General features: G+C 32.6%; 3 protein-coding genes across 3 annotated transcripts; 2 read left to right on the top strand and 1 right to left on the bottom strand.

Annotated features, from left to right (window-relative positions):
- The first annotated feature begins 123 nt into the window (after positions 1-123).
- On the top strand, positions 124-2,574 carry LOC125056208 (endocuticle structural glycoprotein SgAbd-5-like). Its single transcript, XM_047659215.1, has 3 exons — positions 124-555; positions 1,617-1,726; positions 2,336-2,574. The coding sequence occupies exons 1-3, from the start codon at positions 547-549 to the stop codon at positions 2,526-2,528; spliced, it is 312 nt and encodes a 103-aa protein (XP_047515171.1). The 5' UTR covers positions 124-546; the 3' UTR covers positions 2,529-2,574.
- A 3,622-nt stretch (positions 2,575-6,196) lies between these two features.
- LOC125056038 (endocuticle structural protein SgAbd-6-like) lies at positions 6,197-9,123 on the bottom strand. The gene is made up of 3 exons (XM_047658869.1): positions 9,040-9,123; positions 7,742-7,866; positions 6,197-6,814 (listed from the first exon to the last, which is right to left on the bottom strand). The coding sequence occupies exons 1-3, from the start codon at positions 9,049-9,051 to the stop codon at positions 6,616-6,618; spliced, it is 336 nt and encodes a 111-aa protein (XP_047514825.1). The 5' UTR covers positions 9,052-9,123; the 3' UTR covers positions 6,197-6,615.
- Positions 9,124-19,553: 10,430 nt separating this feature from the next.
- Positions 19,554-22,588, top strand: LOC125056165 (endocuticle structural glycoprotein ABD-5-like). The gene is made up of 3 exons (XM_047659142.1): positions 19,554-19,677; positions 20,228-20,340; positions 22,297-22,588. Exons 1-3 carry the CDS (start codon positions 19,666-19,668, stop codon positions 22,475-22,477), a joined length of 306 nt encoding a protein of 101 aa, XP_047515098.1. The 5' UTR covers positions 19,554-19,665; the 3' UTR covers positions 22,478-22,588.
- The last annotated feature ends 1,194 nt before the right edge of the window (positions 22,589-23,782 follow it).

Raw genomic sequence — 23,782 nt, 5'->3', positions numbered from 1 at the left:
GGCTTCGGCGTGCGACGCTCATCCCTGAGGTCTTAGGTTCGAGCCCCGGCTGTGCACCAATGGACTTTCTTTCTAAATGCGCATTTAACAGTCGCTTGAACGGTGAAGGAATACATCGTGAAGGCTTGCCTTAGACCCAAAAAGTCGACGGCAAGTGTCAGGCACAAAAGCCCACCTATTTGTCTATTTAGAATAATAAATGATCAGATACACAAATCTAAAGCCTAGACCTAAAAGGTTGTAGTGCCATTGGTATGGTATAGATGCGAATTAACAATTAATTAAGCGTTTATACCTGTTAAAGAAATTCTTTTTAATATCATCAAAATCTTATAAACGCTGAAATAGTGAACAATTCTGATTACGTCGATTGAAGATCTGAAATTGTGTTTCATAACTCTTTTTATCACTTACATACATGTCAGCAAATATTTCACATATTGCCACTTCAGCAAATGTGATAAGTATTTAAGAACAATATTTTTTGGTTTAGGCATCAGTCCTAAAGTGTTCAGGGAAAACAATTGACAATCAAACAAAAGCACAATGTCTCTGGTAAGTTTTAATATAATGTTACGAATAAAGGCTGATATGAAATCAAAAAATATAACTCGATTTACGAAAAACTTGGAACTAAAGAGTAAAATAATTTAAATAGAGAACTTTGTCGAATAATTTTGAGTATTTTTACACGCTTTATATTAGCTTCACCTGTATGTATGTATGTATGTATGTAACCGACTGGTTACATACATACATACATACATAACCTTCGGACTCGATTTTGACCCACTTTTAACGGACAGATTTAATTCAAACTTTGCGCACCTGTCAAAGATCGATGACAATGCAATAATCCGAAAAAAAAAATGAAAAAAATAAAAAATAAATAATAGTTTAAAAAAAATAAAAAACACGCTTTTAAAGCACATCAAACTAAAAAGTGAAAAATAATTCCTAATTTAGGCTGAAAATGGTAATGAACAAAAAATACTGGTATTATTGTGAAAAAGCGTGGGGCGCTCTGTGCCATATTTTTCGTCTATCGAGCAACCCACACTTTTTCACAATAATACCAGTGTTTTTTGTTCATTACCATTTTCAGCCTAAATTAGGAATTATTACTATTATGTATCTCCTTTATCGATTTCGTTTGTGGACGGTTCCCCTCAACCTAAATTCCCGCCTTCCACTGCGAGCGGAACGGACCCATTACGGGTCCGCTATACTCGTAACGATGATTTTCATACATTTTCATTTCCGTGGGAAACTCGGTCAACTCGCTAACCTCATATGTGACTCTTTCAACTCGCTCTCTCCGCTTTGGTGGAAGCACATGTATGAATATCATCGTTACGAGTATAGCGGAGTCCGTAATGGGTCCGTTCCGCTCGCAGTGAGGATCTTCGACTAGTCTGACCAATGAGTGGCTCTAAGGTCCCAGTGGAAGCGAATTGAATGCGATTCAGGGAATCGCGTCATCGTACTGATTTGTAACTGAAGATTGTAGGTTTCGCTATATATTTATGATATTTAAAAAAGGAATAAGTAATAAGTTTCTTTAGTACATGTCAGTCTCAGTCATGAAAATGATTAAAATAATATGTTTATTACAGAAATTATTCGTAATTAGTTTCGTCATAGTTGCTGCGGTCGCCACCGCAGAAGATAAAGTGGAAATTCTAACTGAAAGATCCTTTGTTAGAGAAAACGGATATGATTTCGAGTAAGTTAATTAAATGTTTTCTTGTGTAAGATATAATTGAATACTGCCATTTTCTTTTGATAATTTTATATTGTCTAATATGTATATAAAATTCTAGAGTCGCAATGATCGTTCCCATACTCCTCTGAAACGGCTCGACCGATTCTTATGAAATTGTTTATGCATATTCAGTAAGTCTGAGAATCGGACAACATCATTCTATTATATCATACATTCATCCCCCAAAAATGTATTTTTTATTTTTTAGACAAAACTTTTTGTTTTTATTTATTCATGATACAGCATACAAAAATACATACAACCCTTAATTGTCGACCCTCTACGAACAACCCCTATTTTTTATTATAGCAGATAGTTATTGTTATTGAACTAAAAAAATGATTTATAGAAATAATATACATGGCAAACGACGTTTGCTGGGTCAGCTAGTTTACTTATAAGATTGTTAATTGGAAAATGGAAAACGTAAAAAAGTATAACAGATATCATTTTAATGAGAAAAAAACTAAATAAAATCTTGAAACAGTAATTATTTTGATAGAAATCAAAGTAAAGTCAATGAGGCGGATTGTTTGGATTGTTATATTTAAAGTACACTTAATATTACAGATTTAAAACAAGTGACGGTGTGTCGCGTAAGGAACAAGCCCAGCTTATAACAGTTGGTGACCACCAAGGCATTGGAATCCAGGGCTCCTACTCCTACCCAGCTCCAGACGGTCTGACATACGAAGTCACCTTCACAGCTGACGATAAAGGCTACAAGCCTCAAATACGTGTTCTTCCTACTGGTTCCCAATAAATAATGTATTTTTTCTTAAAGAAATTAATATTATGTGCCAAATATTTTTCTTTCTTATGATTTTCCCTATCCCACTGATCACGGGGCATGACTCACTTTTTGAAAAATGATCGGCCTTCTTTCATGTGATCGATTTTGGGTCTAAGACATACTGATTTCCTTTCCTATTTGCTCTTATAGAACGAAAAATGTATCGGTAATCAGTGGCATTAACGTGCAAAACTCATCCCTGAGGTCATGGGTTCGATCCCCAGCTGTGCACCAATGGCATTTCTTTCTATGTGCGCCTTTAACATTCGCTCGAATAGTGAAGGAAAACGTCGTGAGTAAACCAGCTTGCCTTAGACCCAAAAACTCGACGGCGTATGTCAGGCACAGGAGGCTGATCACCTATTAGCCTATTTGATCAGATTGACAAATGATCATGAAACAGATACAGAAATCTGAGACCTAAAAAGGTTGTAGTGCACCTGTTTTTTTTAAATAGGCATACCGCACACAACCTTTCTGATCTGAACTTCTCCAAACTGTTGATAGCGGAAAGTATATAAAATCTGGAAGTTGTTTTTTGTTGTAACAAAGTAAATAATTTGTCCTATCGATCAGTATTTACCTGGTTTGAACCCCAAGGTCACGCCTTCAAAAACTGGCTAGACCAATAGATTGTCTTTCTCTGTGCCCAATTAACACTTGCTCTTATGGTGAAGGTAAACATCTTGTAACTGGCATGTCTTGACAAATTACCTAATCGTGCATTACGAAGTAGATAGATGAAATCTAAAATTGATTTTAATTAATCAAAAAGATATATTTTAATTACCAAAATATAATTAATATTTGTACACGTTCATTACTTCATCATCAAAATATCACGATTTTTATGGCATTTAAAGTCTATTCAGATTGACATAAATATTATTCATATTCTCGCTACCTTTACTAGTTTTTATTGCGCTATCGTAAGCAAACATGACAATTTATATTTCATTAAATACGCGGCGCCAGCTGTCTACTCTCCATTTGTCTTACTAATTTTCGATCATAAACCTTGATGTATTGACTTAAGGTCCAATTCCACATGCATCAATGTATCTGAGGAAAGAGACAAATGAATTAAAACCGTAAGTATACAGCACGAAGGTTCATAATCCTTTAAAAAAACATCCGTCTTACGAATTTGTCCTGACGCGAGCTACACATTTTTAACCCACTCCAAAAAAGTTATAAATAAATAAATAAAATAAATAAAAGTGTACAACGCCGCTAAAGAAGTTTTCTCTTCAATATTTCAAAACCATATAACAATGCCACCATATATTATATTATCTTGTTTAAATATATACACTACATACATAAATCATGTCGGTTGTCAATCATATTTTACACCGCTCTAGGCGATAACGTGGTCATCTTTGGTAATAAATAATCATTTTCTTGTTTTAGCGGTTATATTTACATAAGGTAACCCAAATATTTGACTGTAAAAGGCTTGTTGACATGTCAACGCATGTGAGAAAAACTCTCATAAAAGTTCTCGTTTGGCTAGTTGTGCTGTTTACAAATGTATCTATCTATGTTTTACAAAGTTGGAGAGTGTTCACATCGGATCAAGGCGGAATATAAAATACCATCCATATCACCTCGATGGCCGTCGTTTCTTAAGGCAGATTTGCCACGCACTACCACTATGTGGAACCAGCTACCCACTGAAGTAATTCCGATAAGGTTTTTAAATAAATGTTTAAATGCCTGCTATATTTTCTGATTCCAAAACAATCATTCTTACGCCGGGTATCAATTTCTGGCTTCTCTTTATGAAGATACTTTTTACTACAATATTTTAATTTGGCAATATCTCAAGTTTCGTGAGTACAGTCAATACAATTCAGTTGGTCTATAAATTAAATAATACCTGAAATAATGCTCAAGGTCGTTATAAATTATACCTGTTAAAGGAATTTTGTCTAAAACATTTCAAGCAAACACATAATGAGCAAAATAAAATGATGTAGATAAGAATCTCAAGCCTTTTAAATTCACATATTTAAATTATCTTATTCATAATACTGGTTGGGGCGTTTTTATTATTATTTATTGTTAGTTAGATACATATGATTATTAAAGCAAATACTTTAAAATACAAAAATCACAACATTTTTGATTATATTATAAATGCAATTTGCATATCTGTACGAATAATATAAAGTTGTTGAGTTTTGTATCTCATTAAGGAGTCAGGTACGAATTAAGAAATTAAACTTCAAAATCAAATCAGCATTTGATTTTAAATCGGCTTGCTTTATAATCGGCTTCAGACTTTAGGCTACATGTAATAGTTAAAACAGCGTACTACTAGTAATATTATATAAAAAAATTTTTGACTGACATCGCGACAATAGTCTCATGCATTTGGTAATTAATGAAAAGGGGTTTTGTTAGCTATGTTATGTCCTTATCTACTTACTTACACCGCGAGTTCAGCAACCCATAGTGAGCTTTGGCTTCCTAAACAAAAGAACCTTACTCGATCGTGTGCTAATGCTTTTTTAATAAAAAATTAGGCAAACGGGCAGGAGGCTCACTTGATGTTAAGTGATACAACCGCCAATGGACACTCATTGCCAGAGGGCTCACGAGTCCGTTGCCGGCCTTTTAAGATTGCAAATCGGGCACTTGAAGCTCGTGTAAGTACTTCTCCACGCCTTTCTAGCGATATCTAGGCTGGGTCGGTTTAACGATTTCCGTCTTTTTAACACTCCGATCTTCTCCATTCTCTCAAGATGACTAGTCCAACAAAGCTTTTGGGCTGTAGCTTCACCAATTATGTTGAATTCGGCTATCAAGTCTTCGATCTCCTCTTTTTCCTGTCTCTCCAGTTTCCATCCTCCCTCTTTGTCGGGCCTAGAATCTACACATCTCCAATGCAAATTTATTTACGTTTCCGTCTGTCTTTATGGGTGCCACGTCATGGCATTCCTAACTTGAATATTATATTAAAATTAAAGTATCAAAATATTTAATAAAGTGATAATTTATTAGAGTATATTGACTTAGGTTACTACTATGTAGTACTAGTGGAATTCATTCGTTTTTCTTTTCGTCTTATATATTAACGTATTAAATCACATTGTTTACATTTTCTCCTTCTACTAAAGCAAGCACTCAATCATACCGTTTTATCTTTTAAAATCTTTCTCGGTTATAAATAAATGATATTTAAAAATGCGACATGTAGTCTCAGTATTTTTTTCTATAAAATACAAACACAACACAACAAACACACTTTTACTTTCTATAAACTACTATTCATAGACAGCCATTTTGTTAGTGGATGGGTTGCCAGCCTTTGAGTGAGGAATACGCCCTTTTTTGATTACTTTCACATCTCCTTATGAAAACTTCCACTAGGAGGTACCGATAGTTCGCTAGTTGATAAAAAAACTGTTGAAATGAGTATATTTTTTATAGAACAGCCGGTGCTTCGCCCGATGTTAAGCTTTCCCCATGGACATTCACATTGCCAGATTGCAAGTGCATTGCCGGCCTATTAATAACTGGTACGTTCTTTTCTTGAAGGACCCTAAGTACTATCGATCAATCTACTATCAACCCAACGACACATTACTTCATTATCCTTGTAATGGTCATGGTAGAAGTATAAAACAGCAAACGTTCTTAGAGTATATTTATTATTAACATGAACACAATATAATGGTACAATACTTAAAGCTATAAAGGTACTTTACATTTTCATAGCCGTTTTACATTATATAAGATTTGGTATTGGGTGCAATTCTGTTGTAACACGAGTTTATATGATCACCAACAAATTGAGCTGGAATAACGCTCATCAATTTTTACCACCGGTATAATATCGTCCTCCGTTATATACTACGCAAGTACAACGCGACAAGTTCTTTTGTTTTTTTTTATTCGTACAAAACAAAAGACAATCATTATAATGTTTTTAGCAGCTTGTAATACTGGTTTATCGAATTAATGAATGTGGGACGAGTATTTCAATTGAATCTGATGACTTCTATACTGGGTCTATACTAGACAGAATTGCATTGGCGGCGATGGTTTTTTATTGCCCTGCAGGTTGCTCATCTCCAGTATGCTCCGTGGGTTGGTAGCCGTTTTTGTCAGCTACGAAAGACACAGAAATATGCTGACCATCTGGTGCTATGTATTTGTAGCTTCCCTTAACCAGAAGACCTTGCTGCTCAGTGTCGTTCTTGTATTCACCTTGCTCTTGTCTCGAAGTGCCATCACTCGTCTCGAAGCTGAAACCAGATTTAGAATGGGTTCAATAAACTTGACTAGTTTGTTGTTGATATTAATCGAGTTTATTTGAATAATATTCATGAGGTTTTGGTGACTAATGCGTGCGTAAATAGATAATAGAATATTGTGGTAGGTTTTCTAAAATTGTACCATATTAAAGATGAGTCAAAAGCTTTTACCCAATTTAAAAAATTTCATTGAAAGCGAAATGTAATAGAATTAAGTTGTTCAATTACTAATTAATAACCTTGTAGTAGACATAAGTTAAAATATTCATGATACATATATCGAAAAAAGTATAGTTTATAAATATTGAAAATAATATTTACCCTATACATCCATTACTACAAATAAAAGTTATTAGATAATTGGTTATGTTCCTTAAAGACAAAAGGATATTAATTATAATTATAAGTGTTGTTATGCATGTATCGTATCGCAAAAGGCCCTACCGATCTTTTCCCATCTTTCCTAACTCATGGCTTCCTTCACCAATTTGCTGTATACTGAGACATATGTAATCCATCTCATTAAGCGCATTTATATATGATATAACAAACTAAGGTAACAATCAGGTTATATAAACCTTATTTAAAAATATATCTTCATCAGTTTACACTCTTGCTAATTTAGGCATCATATCATTCCATTGGTCCGTTCCGAAGAACGCATATTGGCCAAACTCACTCACCGATATCCAGATTGAACAATCTCATAAACGCGCTAGATCTGCATATCCATAGTTGCTCCTCTCACACTTTGAAATCTATTTCCTTTTGTTTTTATAATTATTATTTTTTATCTTTTCGTGTTTGTTATTTGCCTAACGTATCAGGTGCCGAGTATTAGCATGCTTTTTATTTTTTAAGAGACGAAATACTGATCTCACATCTTTAATAGAAATGAAAAATACAATGGCTACTTACTCGAAATTATATCCATTAACGTCAACTTCGGAGTCTTGCTTCACGATTTCGACAGGCGCTTGCTGGGTCTGACCGTCTTGAGGTAAAGCCAGCGAGCAGGCCAGCGCAGCTAAGGCGAAGATAGTCTAATAATACAAAAGTTGTTTAAATCACTACTAGTAATATAGACTTTGAAGATTAGCTTTATTTAATTTTGGGTTTCTTAGGATATGATATTTTAAAGTAATGTGCAGTTTAGTTATTACTCTACGGGAGAAAGATTATATTTATGAATTAGCGCCAAATATGACTCCCGTACAATAAGGTCCAAAACGTATTTTTGAAAACTAGTTTTTTTTTTTTCATTTTACTTATAAAAATCAAAAAAATTCAATCTATGACCCCTTAAGCGAATCCTAGATCCATTCGAAAATACATAAGATAACTACTTAATATTAGTATAACAATGCTATGTAGGTAAACCAGAGATTAAATCGTGTTTACGATTCTACTAAAGATGCGTTAGGTGACATAAAATGACGCATGATTTATGATTAATAATATTAAAGTTCAAAATGTCAGTAGTAAAATTTGAATAATATTTGTAAATGAATAATATTATTATGATCTGTGATAGGTATAGATATACTAGAAGAGCAATATATTTGTTCAATACAACTTCAAGCTTTCAAAAAGAAAAGTTTCACTATGAAAACAAAGTTTCGGTTAACTTAAAAGTTTCAGTAACAAACATAGTGTCAAAAGATTATAAAACATTAAGACTGTTAATGAATATTACCTTAGTTTTAGCTATTTATTGGTATTATAGAAAATTAAGTACATATCATATTGCTTATTAGCCATAATTATTGTATAGATATTTATGTAAAGTGTCACTCTTTTGTGAACTTTATCCTAGGATAAAGAAAAATAAAAATCTTAGTATAAGTTAATACTAATTGACACATTGGCTAAAGTTGGCGCCTGGTGGATAGTAGGCACTGGTGACCCCAGAGCTGGTGCTTTCCTTGCTCAATGAATAAGTATCGAAATACAGCGAGGAAATTCTGCCAGCGTTAAAGGTACACTGCCAAACTTTTAAATTTTTTTCCAATTCACCAATTTTTTATATAGGTTAATAATATTGTAAAAACAGGGTGTTGTAAATAAATATCACACTAAAAATTTACACATTAATTGTGTTCACGCTAATGTGATGATGTTTCAATTAGTTTTATGAATAAAAGGATTAGACAACCTGCCATAGCAATAAGTTACGATTTTTATAAAAATAGTCAATAATAAGCAAAAAAACTTACAATTTTCATCATTTTGAAGGTATTGATGGTGAGAGGAATCCTGAACGTCTACAAATCGAAATACAATGTCTGCCTATAAATATCCCATTCTGTTGACAATACATCATTGATATTTCGACGACAACGCGAGGTGTTAATCACAATCGTGCACAATATTTGAAGAATCACGTTACAGGGATATTTAAATTGTGTAAATTGTTTACATTGTCTGGGACATATGCTTTGTGACCTACATTGTAAGAACGAGTAATATTTTTGAAGTGAAACTTCTTTATCGGGGTTGGAAAAAAATTTTGTGTAACATTTTTGCGTTACGCGTCACATTTTTTCGTTACGCGCCATGTTGCTTTTTGAAGTCAAACTTCTTTATCGGCGTTAAAATATGACATATAGTATGTTTTTGACTTTGAAGTTTGACAACGGATTACATTTTCGAAGTCAAACTTCTTTATCGGGTTTAAAATATGACATATAGTATGTGTTTGACTTTAAAGTTTGACAACGGATTACATTTTCGACTTGAAATTTGCTAATCGCAATTTGCAGCAATTAATGTGTAAATTGTATGCTAGGCAGTGTATCAAAATTTACTGTGTTTAAAGAAATAGTTTCGGACCTCTTAACTTAAAACAAACCAATTATGGCTCTGCGTACAACAAAGGTTTTATATAAGTTTCACTTCTTACGTGTGTACACCTAGTACACGCGCACATTTTTTTTAAGCAGTGTTGGCCTAGTGGCTTCAGCGTGCGACTCTCATACCTGAGGTCGTAGGTTCGATCCCCGGCTGTGCACCAATGGACTTTCTTTCTATGTGCGCATTTAACATTTGCTCGAACGGTGAAGGAAAGCATCGTGAGGAAACCGACATGTATTAGACCCAAAAAGTCGACGGTGTGTGTCACTGGAGGCTGATCTGACTTGCCAATTAGATTTAAAAATGATCATGAAATAGATTCAGAAATCTGAGGCCTAAGAGGTTGTAGCGCCACTGATGTTTTTTAATATTATTTAACTCAATATTTGTTATGATTATATAATTTTTCTTGTATATATTACAGAAAAAGCCGCTTGCCCATCTGACTTTGATATTGCCAGAGGGCTTGCAAGTGCTTTGCCGGCCTTTTAAGAATTGGTACGCTTCTTGATGGACCGTTTCGAATTGGTTCGAAAATACATCTGTGGGCAGCTGGAGATGGGCGCAAAAATAACGGCCTTAAAAACTAAATACTCAGTTGTGGAATATCGGAATGCGAGGTGATTAAAACCAAAAGAGATATATTTTAGTGTAAAAATTTGTAGCATACACAATCTTATAATATACTAGCTGACCCGGCAAACGTCGTTTGACATGTATATCATTTATAATAAAAAATAGGGGTTGATCGTAGAGGGGTGAAAATTAGGGGTTGTATTTATTTTTTAATGCTGTATCATAAAAAAATAAAAATAAAAAATTAAATATCTACAAATTAAAAAAAAAATAGGGATGGACTACCCTTAACATTTAGGGGGATGAAAAATAGATGTTGTCCGATTCTCAGACCTATATTGGGCACACAAAATTTCATGAGAATCGGTCAAGCCGTTTCGGAGGAGTTTAACTACAAACACCGCGACACGAGAATTTTATAATTAGATCATTTATTTTAACATAGACTAAACAGTTATCTGTATAATAAGAGATACTTAAAATCATGTTCTAAATTTAAACTTATTAAGTATCAAGAAGTATTTTATGAGTCTCATTGTTAAATTTAAGTACAGTGCTAAATGTTCATCAGCAAACAAACAAACGGGTGACCTCATGTACGTTATAAGGTAAGGATAAATACATTTGTGAAAGACGTACCATCATAAAATAAACTTCTACAATATTTTATAATAAAGTAGAAAGTACGTTGCGCTTTTGTTTGTATTCATCAAAATTGTAAATTCGGGTCAAAATTATAATTAACAAGTAAAAAAAATTTAAAATACTAAAAACCTATACAAACTTTCTATGTATAATATTGTTATGTGTGGTAAATAAAACTCACAATTAAAATACATTTAATAAAGGTGTAATTGCTTTCCAATGACATGAAGTTAGGAATTTTTTTTATAATTTTTAATTTTTTTATCCATACACAACCTTACAGACAAACCAATACGATAACGTAAACATAAATATAATAAGATATATAATATCAAATACATATGATACCCTATTCCTTCTGTGAACTCTGCGAGCATATAAAGATGTCGGAGACCGCATTCAGTAAGTACAACGACTTTTACATGAATCTGTGCAACAGACTGGCTCTTGCCCTTGGTATTGCGAACAACCTAGGCCTTCGCACATATTCCCTAGGTACAAAGAAACCGAGTTCTTGGAGAACACTTGGGTTGCTTACAACCCCCCCGCAAGTCTTTAAGTACATCGTAGGCCCATGTAAGTCCCGTCTTTAAGACAAATTATGTTAATTGATTAAGATAGTGAAATAATATAGAAAAAATGTGTGCGTGTACTAGGTGTACACACGTAAGAAGTGAAACTTCTTTATGACCTTATTTTTCGAAAAATGATCTACTATATGCAACTTAACGAAATTGGTTAAATAAAGTTTAACAAAAGCCTTTTATTATCATAGACATGAATACAAATACAATTATTTCATTTTACCTTATTACTACTAAGATTATTACAGAATTTCATTAATAATTGTAATAGAATTATTACTATCATTGTTATCGTTATTATATATTTTTGTTATTAATGGCTTCGAATCTCTTCGGATCAACCGTGGTAGGGACAAGAAAAAGATTGCGCGTAACCGAAAAACCTGACGATTTGCTACAAAATTTCTCCCATACGTCGATAAAAAATTCAATCTAACGACGATAAAGAAGTTTGACTTCAAAAAGCAACATGGCGCGTAACCGAAAAACGTGACGATTTGCTACAAAATTTCTCCCATACGTCGATAAAAAATTCATTCTAACGACGATAAAGAAGTTTGACTTCAAAAAGCAACATGGCGCGTAACCGAAAAACGTGACGATTTGCTACAAAATTTCTCCCATACGTCGATAAAGAACTTTCATTCCAACGCCGATAAAGAAGTTTGACTTCAAAAAGCAACATGGCGCGTAACCGAAAAACGTGACGATTTGCTACAAAATTTCTCCCATACGTCGATAAAGAACTTTCATTCCAACGCCGATAAAGAAGTTTGACTTCAAAAAGCAACATGGCGCGTAACCGAAAAACGTGACGATTTGCTACAAAATTTCTCCCATACGTCGATAAAAAATTCATTCTAACGACGATAAAGAAGTTTGACTTCAAAAAGCAACATGGCGCGTAACCGAAAAACGTGACGATTTGCTACAAAATTTCTCCCATACGTCGATAAAGAACTTTCATTCCAACGCCGATAAAGAAGTTTGACTTCAAAAAGCAACATGGCGCGTAACCGAAAAACGTGACGATTTGCTACAAAATTTCTCCCATACGTCGATAAAGAACTTTCATTCCAACGCCGATAAAGAACTTTCATTCCAACGCCGATAAAGAAGTTTGACTTCAAAAAGCAACATGGCGCGTAACCGAAAAACGTGACGATTTGCTACAAAATTTCTCCCATACGTCGATAAAGAACTTTCATTCCAACGCCGATAAAGAAGTTTGACTTCAAAAAGCAACATGGCGCGTAACCGAAAAACGTGACGATTTGCTACAAAATTTCTCCCATACGTCGATAAAGAACTTTCATTCCAACGCCGATAAAGAAGTTTGACTTCAAAAAGCAACATGGCGTAAACCGAAAAATGTGACGCGTAACGAAAAAATGTTACACTAAATTTTTTTCCAACCCCGAAAAGTTTCACTTCAAAAATTTCTAGGATTATGAGATTTACATAAAACACCGGCGATAGTTTTTACTACATATATGAATTCATTATAAATAATGATTGCATTTGAACATACTTATTTAAACTTCTTGCATTGAATCACGTGTCCGTAGCATATGTATATACAAATAATTCACGTGAATGAACACGCTTCGACAAACGTAAATAAATCACAGAATGACCATAGCTCACAATGTATGTGTCATAGCTCTCAAGGGTCCTATTTTAATTAATATATTTTCTAGATTCAATGATTTTTTGATCATGTCTTTATAAATCTCTAAATAACTACCTCCTTACACGGTTATATCGATTACTTTTTATTTATCAAATTGTTGTAAAACTTTTAAGTAGTGCTTCAAGTTACACACCAAATCATTTTATTCATAGCAACACTAGCAGTAAAGTGCTTTAATGTCCTATGTTCCGGGAATACTAGCACTTTGATAGTTTTCCCGGTTAGTAAATGCGCGACCAATCTTTTTTTTTTTTAATTTATTTTATTACTAAGGATGTCATGTGGAACAAGGTGTAATGGTTGCAACTCCTTACAAACGTTGTGCAAAACAAAAAAACTAGGCGGAGAGTTTATTGCCAGTTCTTCTCTTCAGTTCTTCGCCCTTGATTTGAGAACTGGCAGTAAATGTTAAATTAGAATCATTTAAGGCGGAAACATACTACCAAAACGCGACGCTACACCACTCCATCCGACGCATGTCAGTACTTATCAATCCCATATATTTAATATGGTCAGATGCACATAGACAACACGCCATGTGATCACACGCGGTAACATCCAATCGATTTGGATCGGCGTGCTGTGGATGTTGTGATGATGACGTCATGCGTCAGTCTTTCGAGTTTTTGACACGAATGTCAATTTATATACTTGGATATTTTTGAACGACGAACAATTAATTGAGTTGGTGAAACAATATTCTGTTTTATATGACATGAGATTACCTCAATACAAGGACAAAAACAGGGAGTTAGGATGTTGTTAGTTTAATACAAACAACCTGCTAATCAATTCAGTTTATTAGAAAAATACAGGATGGGCCAGAAAGATTTGCGAATTTGTAAAAAATATAATAAAAATCTAAATACAATACACATACAATTTTTTATTTCAATTAAAAAAGACATCTGGGAAATTTATTTCTTAAAAATAACATCATCCAGGTGTGCACCATTGCGCCTCAAACATTCCTCGAATCTGAACCTCAAATTGGTAAAAACTTGCTGGCACATTGCACGGGGAATAAATCAGCTAAATGACTTCTGAATTTGCAAGCGTGTCGTGGTGTCGCGTGTTAGTAATGTGCACGATGGACGTCGGGTGTCGACACGACACGTCGCGTCGCGTTTTAGTAGTATGTTTCCGCCTTTAATGTATATTTCTTTTTTGACGTTCATAATCTTGTACATTGTGATACCTACGTGAATAAATCATTTTTGACTTTTGACTTTGACTTTGCGCAGAATTGTGTGTCCAAATTCCAACGTAAAAGATCTGTATATTGTTATCAAAAATAGACACGAATATCAACACAACCACTAATCACTATCTAACAAGGGAAAACCTCGCATATTTTTATTCGCCTTTTATATTTTTTGAGCAAATATAACAATATTCTCCTTATACAATTGTATTCTATCACTCTTCCTTTACAGTCCAAAGCAGGATTACAACTCCTTACCTCTTGATATCAGATGAGCTCAGTCTTTAAATTTATTTAAAAATCTTCTTTTTGAGCATTTCTCTTCTGCCTTGTAATTTGCTACTTAATCGAGAATCATTATCCCTATGATGAAGCTTTTACTATTATAATATAAATATTATTATTATTTTCAGATTAGATGACTTTAAGTTAGTATATTTCTAGTGTTACGTGTAATTTTATGTTTTTTTTTGTAATTACTTCTGCACTTCTTGTACGTTATTTACGTATTTTTTATTTTTTGTAGTAATTAAAATATCTGCTCAAATTTTGTTACACGTTTCTCAAACACATAACGATCCCAAAATAATAATAATAAAAGCCTTTATTCAGATAGTAAATTTTACATAATTTTAAACTTAAACTATTATCACTAGTGAGTCGGTGACACCGACAACCCATCTGTTTGCCCAACTTTGGCAAAGGCCACCTCCATTTCTTTCCACTCTGCTCTGTTCTGAGCTTTCCTGGTCCAAATTTTCCCAGTTAAAAGTCTAACGATCCCAAACGATCTAGAAAAAAATGTTAATTTAATTCTTGACTCAATCTTTCCGGCTGCTGATATTTTAATTTTTATACTAGATTAGTAGCTGATTTATAACAAATATATATTTAATCATGATTGGATTGGAGTCATTATTGTCAGACTGTGTTTATGAGCATCATAAGTATTCAATTAGCATTGATGGTCTAAGAATAAATTGTTGCTTCTAATTGATATAGTATGTGTATAATACTTTACGAAATAATTACAATGATTTGGAATTATAGTGCCTAAGAACAAGAAACGCGGCAGTGCAGTATGTAAAGAAAAATTCAAAAATGGAACACCCATTTTCGAATGTTGGATTTTTCGTTCCTTATTTTTCCTACCGAAGCTTATGACCAAGGATATTCCGTTATTCTTTAAAAAAAATATATGTTTATAAGTAATACGATGATTTCATACTCAAAACAAACAAAAAAATATAAGTTTATTAAAAAATTAGTAGATTGGTATAGACCTTTCCCCTAAATTTCCAGTATCGGATCAGTCCCCCGCGTTTTGCATCCAACGCCTTACTTCCTTACCCTCACCAGGTCATCTGTCCACCTAGTTAGTGGGAGGCCCTCCAACTGGTTCGCCGACTGGTCCTCGGTCCCATCGGACATCCGTTCTTCGGACAATATGCCCTATATGATGTGGTGAACTTTATTAAATAAATAAATAGATTTATAAAAACCTACCATACAAAGTACCTATACTTCAAATTGTAAACTGGTCCTTCGAAATTTATTACAAAGTATAGTATTTAGTCATGTACGATATGTATGATTGCTAATATGTTGTAACATATAATTTGTCTTACAAAATGCTTCATTAACTACGGCTACAAATAAACGTAAGTTTAAAAATAGATATTTTTGTAATTATACTTTTACTACCGTAATTGTATCATAACATAGAGATATAGGTTCATCATTTTAAAATTCGAGAATCGATGATATGTATCTACAAATACATATGGACTATGCATACACTGAGATGACACAAAACTTGTTTAATACATTTTTTTTTGTTATGAGTATGACACGATCATATTACTTATAAATATATTTTACATGCACGTTTTTAAAATAATAATGGAACGGAATAAGCTGCGTTAGGAAATATAAGGATCGGAAAATTCAATATTCAAAAATGGAACACCGGCGTTCCAATTTTGAATTTTGCTTGACATTCGCTTCCGCATTTCTTGTTCTTAGGCACTAATATTCCAATTCATTGTTAGAAGTACGCACAAAATGAGGCTTTTAATAGTCATTTCTTCTGTCTCATTGTTTTATATACTAGGATATATAGATATTTATTTATATCTAGGAATTATATGGCGTTAAGTAATTAATGTCCTGAACGCCAAATAATTCCTAGATTTAAATAAATACCTTACTAATACTCTGTAACGATAGTCGTGGATAATCGCTAGTATAACATAAATATCAGCTACTAAAGGTCAAGGTTCCGTTTATTCCGTTAAGTATGAAACCGATACTAACATTGGGATGCTATAATTATCCAACTGTTGATAAACAAATTTTTTGTTTGCTTTTTTGTTTTCATACGGATATTGTGATTCTCTATTTGCTGTATGCCACGACTCGGTAAAAATATATTATTAGGTCTGGAACTATTAATGAACCTGACATTTATATTACAGCCATGACTCAACATTAATTTTAATTACATAGACATTGACATAGACATAACATTTATTACTAATGAAACACACACACAAAATATTAATTATAATTTAAAAAAAATTGTCATTTTTTACAATATAAAGGAACAAGATACATTTTAAGTGTGTAGTGTGTGTGTGGTTGTAACTGGCCCTGGCATTATGCTGTGGAGCATACGTATTCCACAGCGCTGGTCTTTTTACCAGAGAACACCACAGTTAGTTTGCGGCTCAGACGCAAAAAAAGAAGTAGAATTATGAATTTTCGTAATCTCTACATGGCTTATCTTATTACTATCTAGTAATTATTTGGTATAAAACCATGAAATAGATGAATAATTATTAAATGTTATGATGACTTTTCGACCACTTACCAGACATTCACACACATTTTAATTTTTAAAATTTCTCATAATCTCTATCACTACATGGATGGTCACAATTATTTGGCTTAAAAACATGTAATAGATAAATAAATTATTCTTTCAGCACATTTCGTGCATTTTAGAGCGATTTATCGGCTTATATTCAACAGTCTTGGCGTAGGAGCTCAGAGAAGCGATTAGGATTAATACCTGCAGCAAATTTTTATCATCAGGCGTCGAGGCAGAATACGAAATTCCACCCAATTCGCCTTTCAAGCAAAAAGCTTACCAATTATTAAAAGGCCGGCAACGTACTTGCGAGCCCTCTGGCAATGTCTATGGGTAACATCTAACATCAGGAGAGCCTCCTGCCTGTTTACACCGTTATATAAATCCAGGATAGGATTAAATAAATTAGTCAGCGGATCTCGTACAGTTGAATATTTTGAATGGACTAACCCGAGTCTCGTAAGAGCAATATGACACATGCGGCCATTGTGATTTCACTCACGTTACCTAACATTCACTAATTCCGTGTAACTATTATTTTTGTTATCGTGTATAATCGTTTTATTACTAAAGATATACAAACTTTACTGTGGCGTTCAGTCAAAATGTTAAAACTATTTTTGACATAGTCATACACATAGACACAAAATAACAATAATAAAAAAAATTGAGAGATATCAAAAAAAAAAAAACAAAAAAAAACCCTTATCCCATTCGGTTCGTTTCACGTGTGTAATACGTGTGCTGTGGCTGTAATTGGCCTTGGCTCAGCATTATGCTGAGGAGCAGAATGATCCAAAACGCTGGTCATTCTGCCAGAGACCACAACAGCTAGTTTGCGCCTCAGTCGCAAAAAAAGAAAGAAAAAGAATGTAATAAATACTCAGTAGAAAAAATAATAAAAAAGTGACAATAACCACTGTACTTGTAAATTACGACTTGATTCAAGCAATCATTGGTTTTAAGCATAATAACAACCACACGATTGCGTCTATTATTTCTGTTAGGATGCAATCACCTAAAAGGCGCACATGGTGTGTAATGGCGGCCCTAAGTGCCTATAGAACAAGCTTATCACAATTAATATTGGGATTTGGGATACTGAAATTAAAAAAAGGTTTAATACCATTTACTTAAGTTATATATAATATACGTTAATGTACAACTTACGTTGGTTTAATTTGTTTCATTAACTAAGGCCGAAATAACATTTGGAAGGATTAATTTCATATTATAAAAAACATTTGTATGGGTTCAAAAATGGTCAGTAGTGAACCAATTATAACTAATAAAATAACAAAGTATACTTATCTTCATTCTCGTCTTCAAACATACTTATTAATGCATTTAAGGTAAACTGAACTAGTGAATGAGTGTTAGTGCACGTTAGTCTTAAGTGCTAAACAGTGGTAAGTGAAAATATAACACAAGAATAGAGTGTCTTCCATTTATTAGAGACTGTACGTTGTGTTATTGGACACTTTCTTAGGTTAAGTATCCTATTTAGTAAATTAGGTTAGACTTAAATTATTTAGTATTGTCTTTTCTTGACATAAAAGACTTAAATTACTTGTTAGTCTTAAGTAAGGCGTAATTTTCTATGATGAATTAGTAAAAACACATTGGCAAACTAATTTTTAAGTCATATTTATACAAATCTAAAACTTAAGATTTCCGAGACATAGAAGAGGGAAAAAGGAAGATATGTTAGGAATTAAATTGTGATTAAAATATTAAAACTATCGAAAATTAATACAAATTATCAAATTTAATCTTTTTAATTTATTTCTTAGATAATAAAAACACGTGATATTTTAATTTACAAATTTAATTTACAAATATTATTTAAGATTTCAATAAATTATTTTGCGAAAAATATAATATACTAATATTTCATATACTCTCTCTATTTCTCTATCTCTATAATTTTAAAAATAGAATTTATTTAAAGTAATTCGCCCTTCTCACTCTCTCTCAATCGGTCTCAATCGCTCTCTCCCTTTTCTTCGACAAAAACGCTGCACATCTTCGTGACGTTTCCGTAAAAATTTACCCTCATACAAAAAAGATCTTTGCAAGTGCAAAAACAATTATATTGTAATAATGTTCCTAAAAACACCATCTTTATATGCATACGTAAAAAGTGCAAGTTACTAGTTGCAAAATCTCCATACTCTTACTCAAGATACTAAACATTTGCAATAGAGGACAAGACTTCCTAATTACACAATATGTTATATTGATTACAATGTCAACTAGGCATTCTTATGGCCATGTACTTAACAAAAAAGCCTTTTTGATGAGCGTTGTAACCGTTTCTTCATATGATGTCAGATTGCAGGCTGCATCTCAGTACATATATAATGAAGTCTAGCCGAAGTTATTCATTCGTATTCGAGACGATAACTGAACACCATGCTTAAATACGTAAGTTTTTGTTCTATTCTGTTTATATATAGAAGAATAACTGTTTATTTATTAAAGTTTACCACATCATACATACTATATCTACGGTATATGTTATAAACTCTTTTATATTATGTGACAAACAGAAATTTTTAAGTAGATTAAAAATTAGCAGCAAAACAGCGGATTAGGGACGAGATAGACACTTAACAATGCTTTCTGAATTGATTATCTATAAATAAAATTTTAAAAAATACTAGCCAAAATTGTTTCAACTCGATTTTCAATTATTTGCCATTAAGCGTTTTAAAGAACAATAAATAAATTAAAGAACAATGGAACACACAACAACAAAATCTATGGAAAAAGTTCAGCATTATAGCTGGTACTAATACGGTTATAAGGGCTTTTAATAAATTAGCAAAGGTAGAAATAAGTTTGGTATAAAGTTAAATTTTGATATTTTTGTTGTTAGCTGATAAATTCAGAACTAAACAACATTATTTCAATATAATATAGCAATAGGTTGGATTTTTCAGTAATTTTTTTATTAATTTACCCCTCATTACAGGTAACTATCGCTTGTTTGCTTGCCGCGCTGTGCGCAGCCGCTCCCCAAAACCCACAAGATGTCCAGATCCTACGGTTTGACAGTGACGTACAACCCGACGGATACAGTTTCGCGTAAGTTTTAAAGGCATATTAAAGTTTTACCTAATGAAATAATTTATCACGAGAGTAATAACGACCAAATATCACCTACGGTGCGTTTATAAGAGGTCATGTTGTTATCATCAAAAATATTCTAAGTAGTGATTTGTTTTGTAACATTTGACCCCTCTATGTACTATAAACTCTCTAGTTTAAATCACCATGAAAATATGTATCTCAAACTGATAAAGATTGAGATACTGCCTCGGAGGAAACTCGAAAAACTCTTGCTAATATTATCCATATCTGTATAATTATATACTATAAAGTCTCTATATATAGTCCAGGATATCATGGAAGGATAGATAAGCCTGCTGGCCATTCCAGGCATTAATCTCGCTTTTCCAAATTTCCAAAGCATTGTCATATAACTATACGTATATAGCCCAAATATCTGTGGTTATCCAAACTCAGCGAAACAATAATTGGTTGCGTCCCAATGTTTGTTGTGACACTAATAGAACCTAAGTACACACATACACATTTGTAAGAAGTTCCTTTGACATATGTGTTTAACTAAAATAAATACTGCATAGATAATGTAGACGCAAGAACAACTCATTAAATTACAAGATCGTTTTAAACTCTACCTTGACCTAACTTACTAAGTAATTATTAGCAAAATTCGTATATTTTTGACTGAATAATGAATGTATTTTAAAGTTCATAAATGCAACAAAAACTAAAAAAACGGAAAAATTGTTTCTATTCAAAGCTTTTTATTATTTTTTTCTAAATAAAACATTTAGATAATAAACAAATAATCATTATATATCATAATATATACGTAATAATGTTAGTCGGCAGCTTCAAAACGTGTAACTAGTTAAATAAAAAACCCAGTGTTTTTATAAACTAACTCTAAATAACCGTTTAAGCTGCTTTATACGAATGATGATGTTATGTTAAAAGTACATACAACTAAAAGGTCACATTAAATATACAAAACACACGAATAACACAAAAACATAGTTTACAAATCGATTAAATTAATTTTGCGCGTCGAATTCAATTAGATTGTCTTGTCCTTCTGATAGAAGAAACAAATTAATGAGATTTTTTATTTGTTTGCGTAATACATGTAATACTAATACACTAGCAATACCAACCCATAAATGTCTTCTAAACCTCATCTATTAAAAGTTTCAATATCGTAACGCGAAATTAAATAATACGTTTATATCTTCGCATATATTAACTTAAAATCAATTATAGGTGATATCAGATTTCCAAACCAATGAAGAGAAAAGTTATTTAAAAAACTACCTATGTATACGTCCACCAGGAATGCGACGTTTATGAATATTGGATTATCTTACATATGCCTTAGTTTCTGCGAAATATTTTTTAAAACAAACTATACATAAACGAATGTAGCAGACGGGCTTGGATATTATCCAGGTCCAACGGGGTAAAAATATTTCTGGTCAAAACAGACTCGTATGATCAGAAAAACAGATGCGCCTTACAACAAAATGCCTACGAATCCTTTAAAACCCATTTGACATTATGCTGAATTGCGTAATCAAAGATGGCCTTATTGAACTTCAACATAGTCACGATTTTAACCCGAAGATACATCAAATTGAAATTCAAAGGACATCCTTATTAGATTATCATTGAAACGTTTTTGTTGTATTTGCCGTAAAAATAAATGACTGTTGATACATCGATCGTGTTTTGTTTTTGCGCTTAATACAGTCAAGTATTAAATTAAATAAATCCAATATATCTATAAACGGATAAATTTCATAGACATTATTATAAAAACCGATGTAAAAATGATTCATAATGATATAAAAGCGTTATGTATTTTAAATAAGATTGTTTTTAATAGATAAGGTTTTTACATACATTTAAAGGGTCTCTTTTCTTCATCCCGCTTTCATACTAAGAAGAAACATTTTTTAATCACATTTATGCCCACAGATATGAAACAAGTGACGGAACATCAAGACAAGAGGAAGGCAAATTAGACAACCCGCAATCTGAAAACGCAGCTCTCACAGTAACCGGCCAGTACTCGTACGTCGGCCCAGATGGAAAACACTACACGGTGACCTTCACCGCTGGCCCCAACGGCTTCCAACCCAAAACGTCTATACAATAGTCATAGAACTCCGATCTCAGTTGCACAGAACACTTGAACTTCTAAATTCTCGTGCCATAGCGTCTTTGTAATTTTATACTCAATTTTACGCGAATAAACTTTTTATACATATTGCTGTTTTGATATCTACTTAAGTCCTATATCTTTTAAATAGACTAGATAACCCGACTGACGTTGTCGTGGACACACGTCATTAATACAAAAATTAAAGATAAAAAACACATCTAAATGTATATCTAACCCATCTCGAATCCGCTTAAAATATACAAAAAAAATGTATTTTTTTTTGTTTAGTAGAACTTTAATTACAAATACATGCATAGTATATATATTATATTAAAATCAAAATAAATCGATTTTTAATTAGTCTTTGGTGATGTATTTAGCTTTACTTTATGAAACGGTTTTTTCTTATTTCAAACTAAACCATAATATTGCTTCTGTGTAATATGAATAAGACAAAAATTACTTTTGCGTTTCGTTTATCTTTACAATTTTTTTTCTGTGTTCAAAATATTCTAAACATCTGCAGTCCTCGAATTATAATAAGATATGTATAACTTTTATAGACCTCAGTTACTATGACAAAACTTTAGGCTTCAGGGACCAATATGTATTAGCGCCGCTAAATTATTATGGGTTATTTTGTATGATGTTTTATGTCTTCTAACCCGTCAGGAGATGCCCAATTACAGGTCACACGGTACAGTCTGAAAAGTCATCATCAGTTGTCCACTTGACCGGTATTGACAATTTTCCTATACTAAAGAGGTATAAAACAGTATTACGTAATAATCATATGTGTAATTCATACTTAAACTAGTAATAAGCTAATATAAAATTCAATGCATTTATTCAGTGAACGATTAATAACTAATCGCCGAAGGTCATAATAATGTTTTGATTACTTAATTTAATTTTTTTAATGAATAATGTATATGGTAGTGAAACTCTATGAATTTAAAAAAAAATACGACATTAAGGAATCATTGATTAGAAAATGTAGTTTTTAAAAGCATAACGTCTTAACTTATTATTGATTTGTTAACGTTCTTTACATGTTGTTAGTAATCTCATCCAAAAAATAAGATATTTCTGTCTTGTTAGTTGTGTATGTCAATTGTCAAATCTCTTAAGAAACACTCTAAGCGGACCAAAAATAGTACCGTTTTTGTGTGTCGCCATTTTTTCGTATAAAACTGGTTACCATGGTAACAAATAAACATTTACCCATGTTTTAAAATGAGGCTTACTTTGTCGTAGCGTAAGATTGTAGGACAATTTCGAACATTTTAAATATAGCAC

Source organism: Pieris napi, chromosome 14 (genome assembly GCF_905475465.1).
Source record: "Pieris napi chromosome 14, ilPieNapi1.2, whole genome shotgun sequence".
In the NCBI taxonomy this organism is placed as follows: domain Eukaryota; kingdom Metazoa; phylum Arthropoda; class Insecta; order Lepidoptera; family Pieridae; genus Pieris; species Pieris napi.
The sequence above is the reverse complement of the archived record's forward strand: the minus strand, read 5'-3'. Positions and strand labels throughout refer to the sequence as shown.

Excerpts from the sequence above, each read along its gene's own strand:
- LOC125056165 (XM_047659142.1), top strand. Across the intron at positions 20,341-22,296 it reads CCCGACGGATACAGTTTCGC|ATATGAAACAAGTGACGGAA; the intron begins GTAAGTTTTAAA and ends TTATGCCCACAG.
- LOC125056208 (XM_047659215.1), top strand. Across the intron at positions 1,727-2,335 it reads GAAAACGGATATGATTTCGA|ATTTAAAACAAGTGACGGTG; the intron begins GTAAGTTAATTA and ends TTAATATTACAG.
- LOC125056038 (XM_047658869.1), bottom strand. Across the intron at positions 6,815-7,741 it reads GTTAATGGATATAATTTCGA|CTTCGAGACGAGTGATGGCA; the intron begins GTAAGTAGCCAT and ends ATCTGGTTTCAG.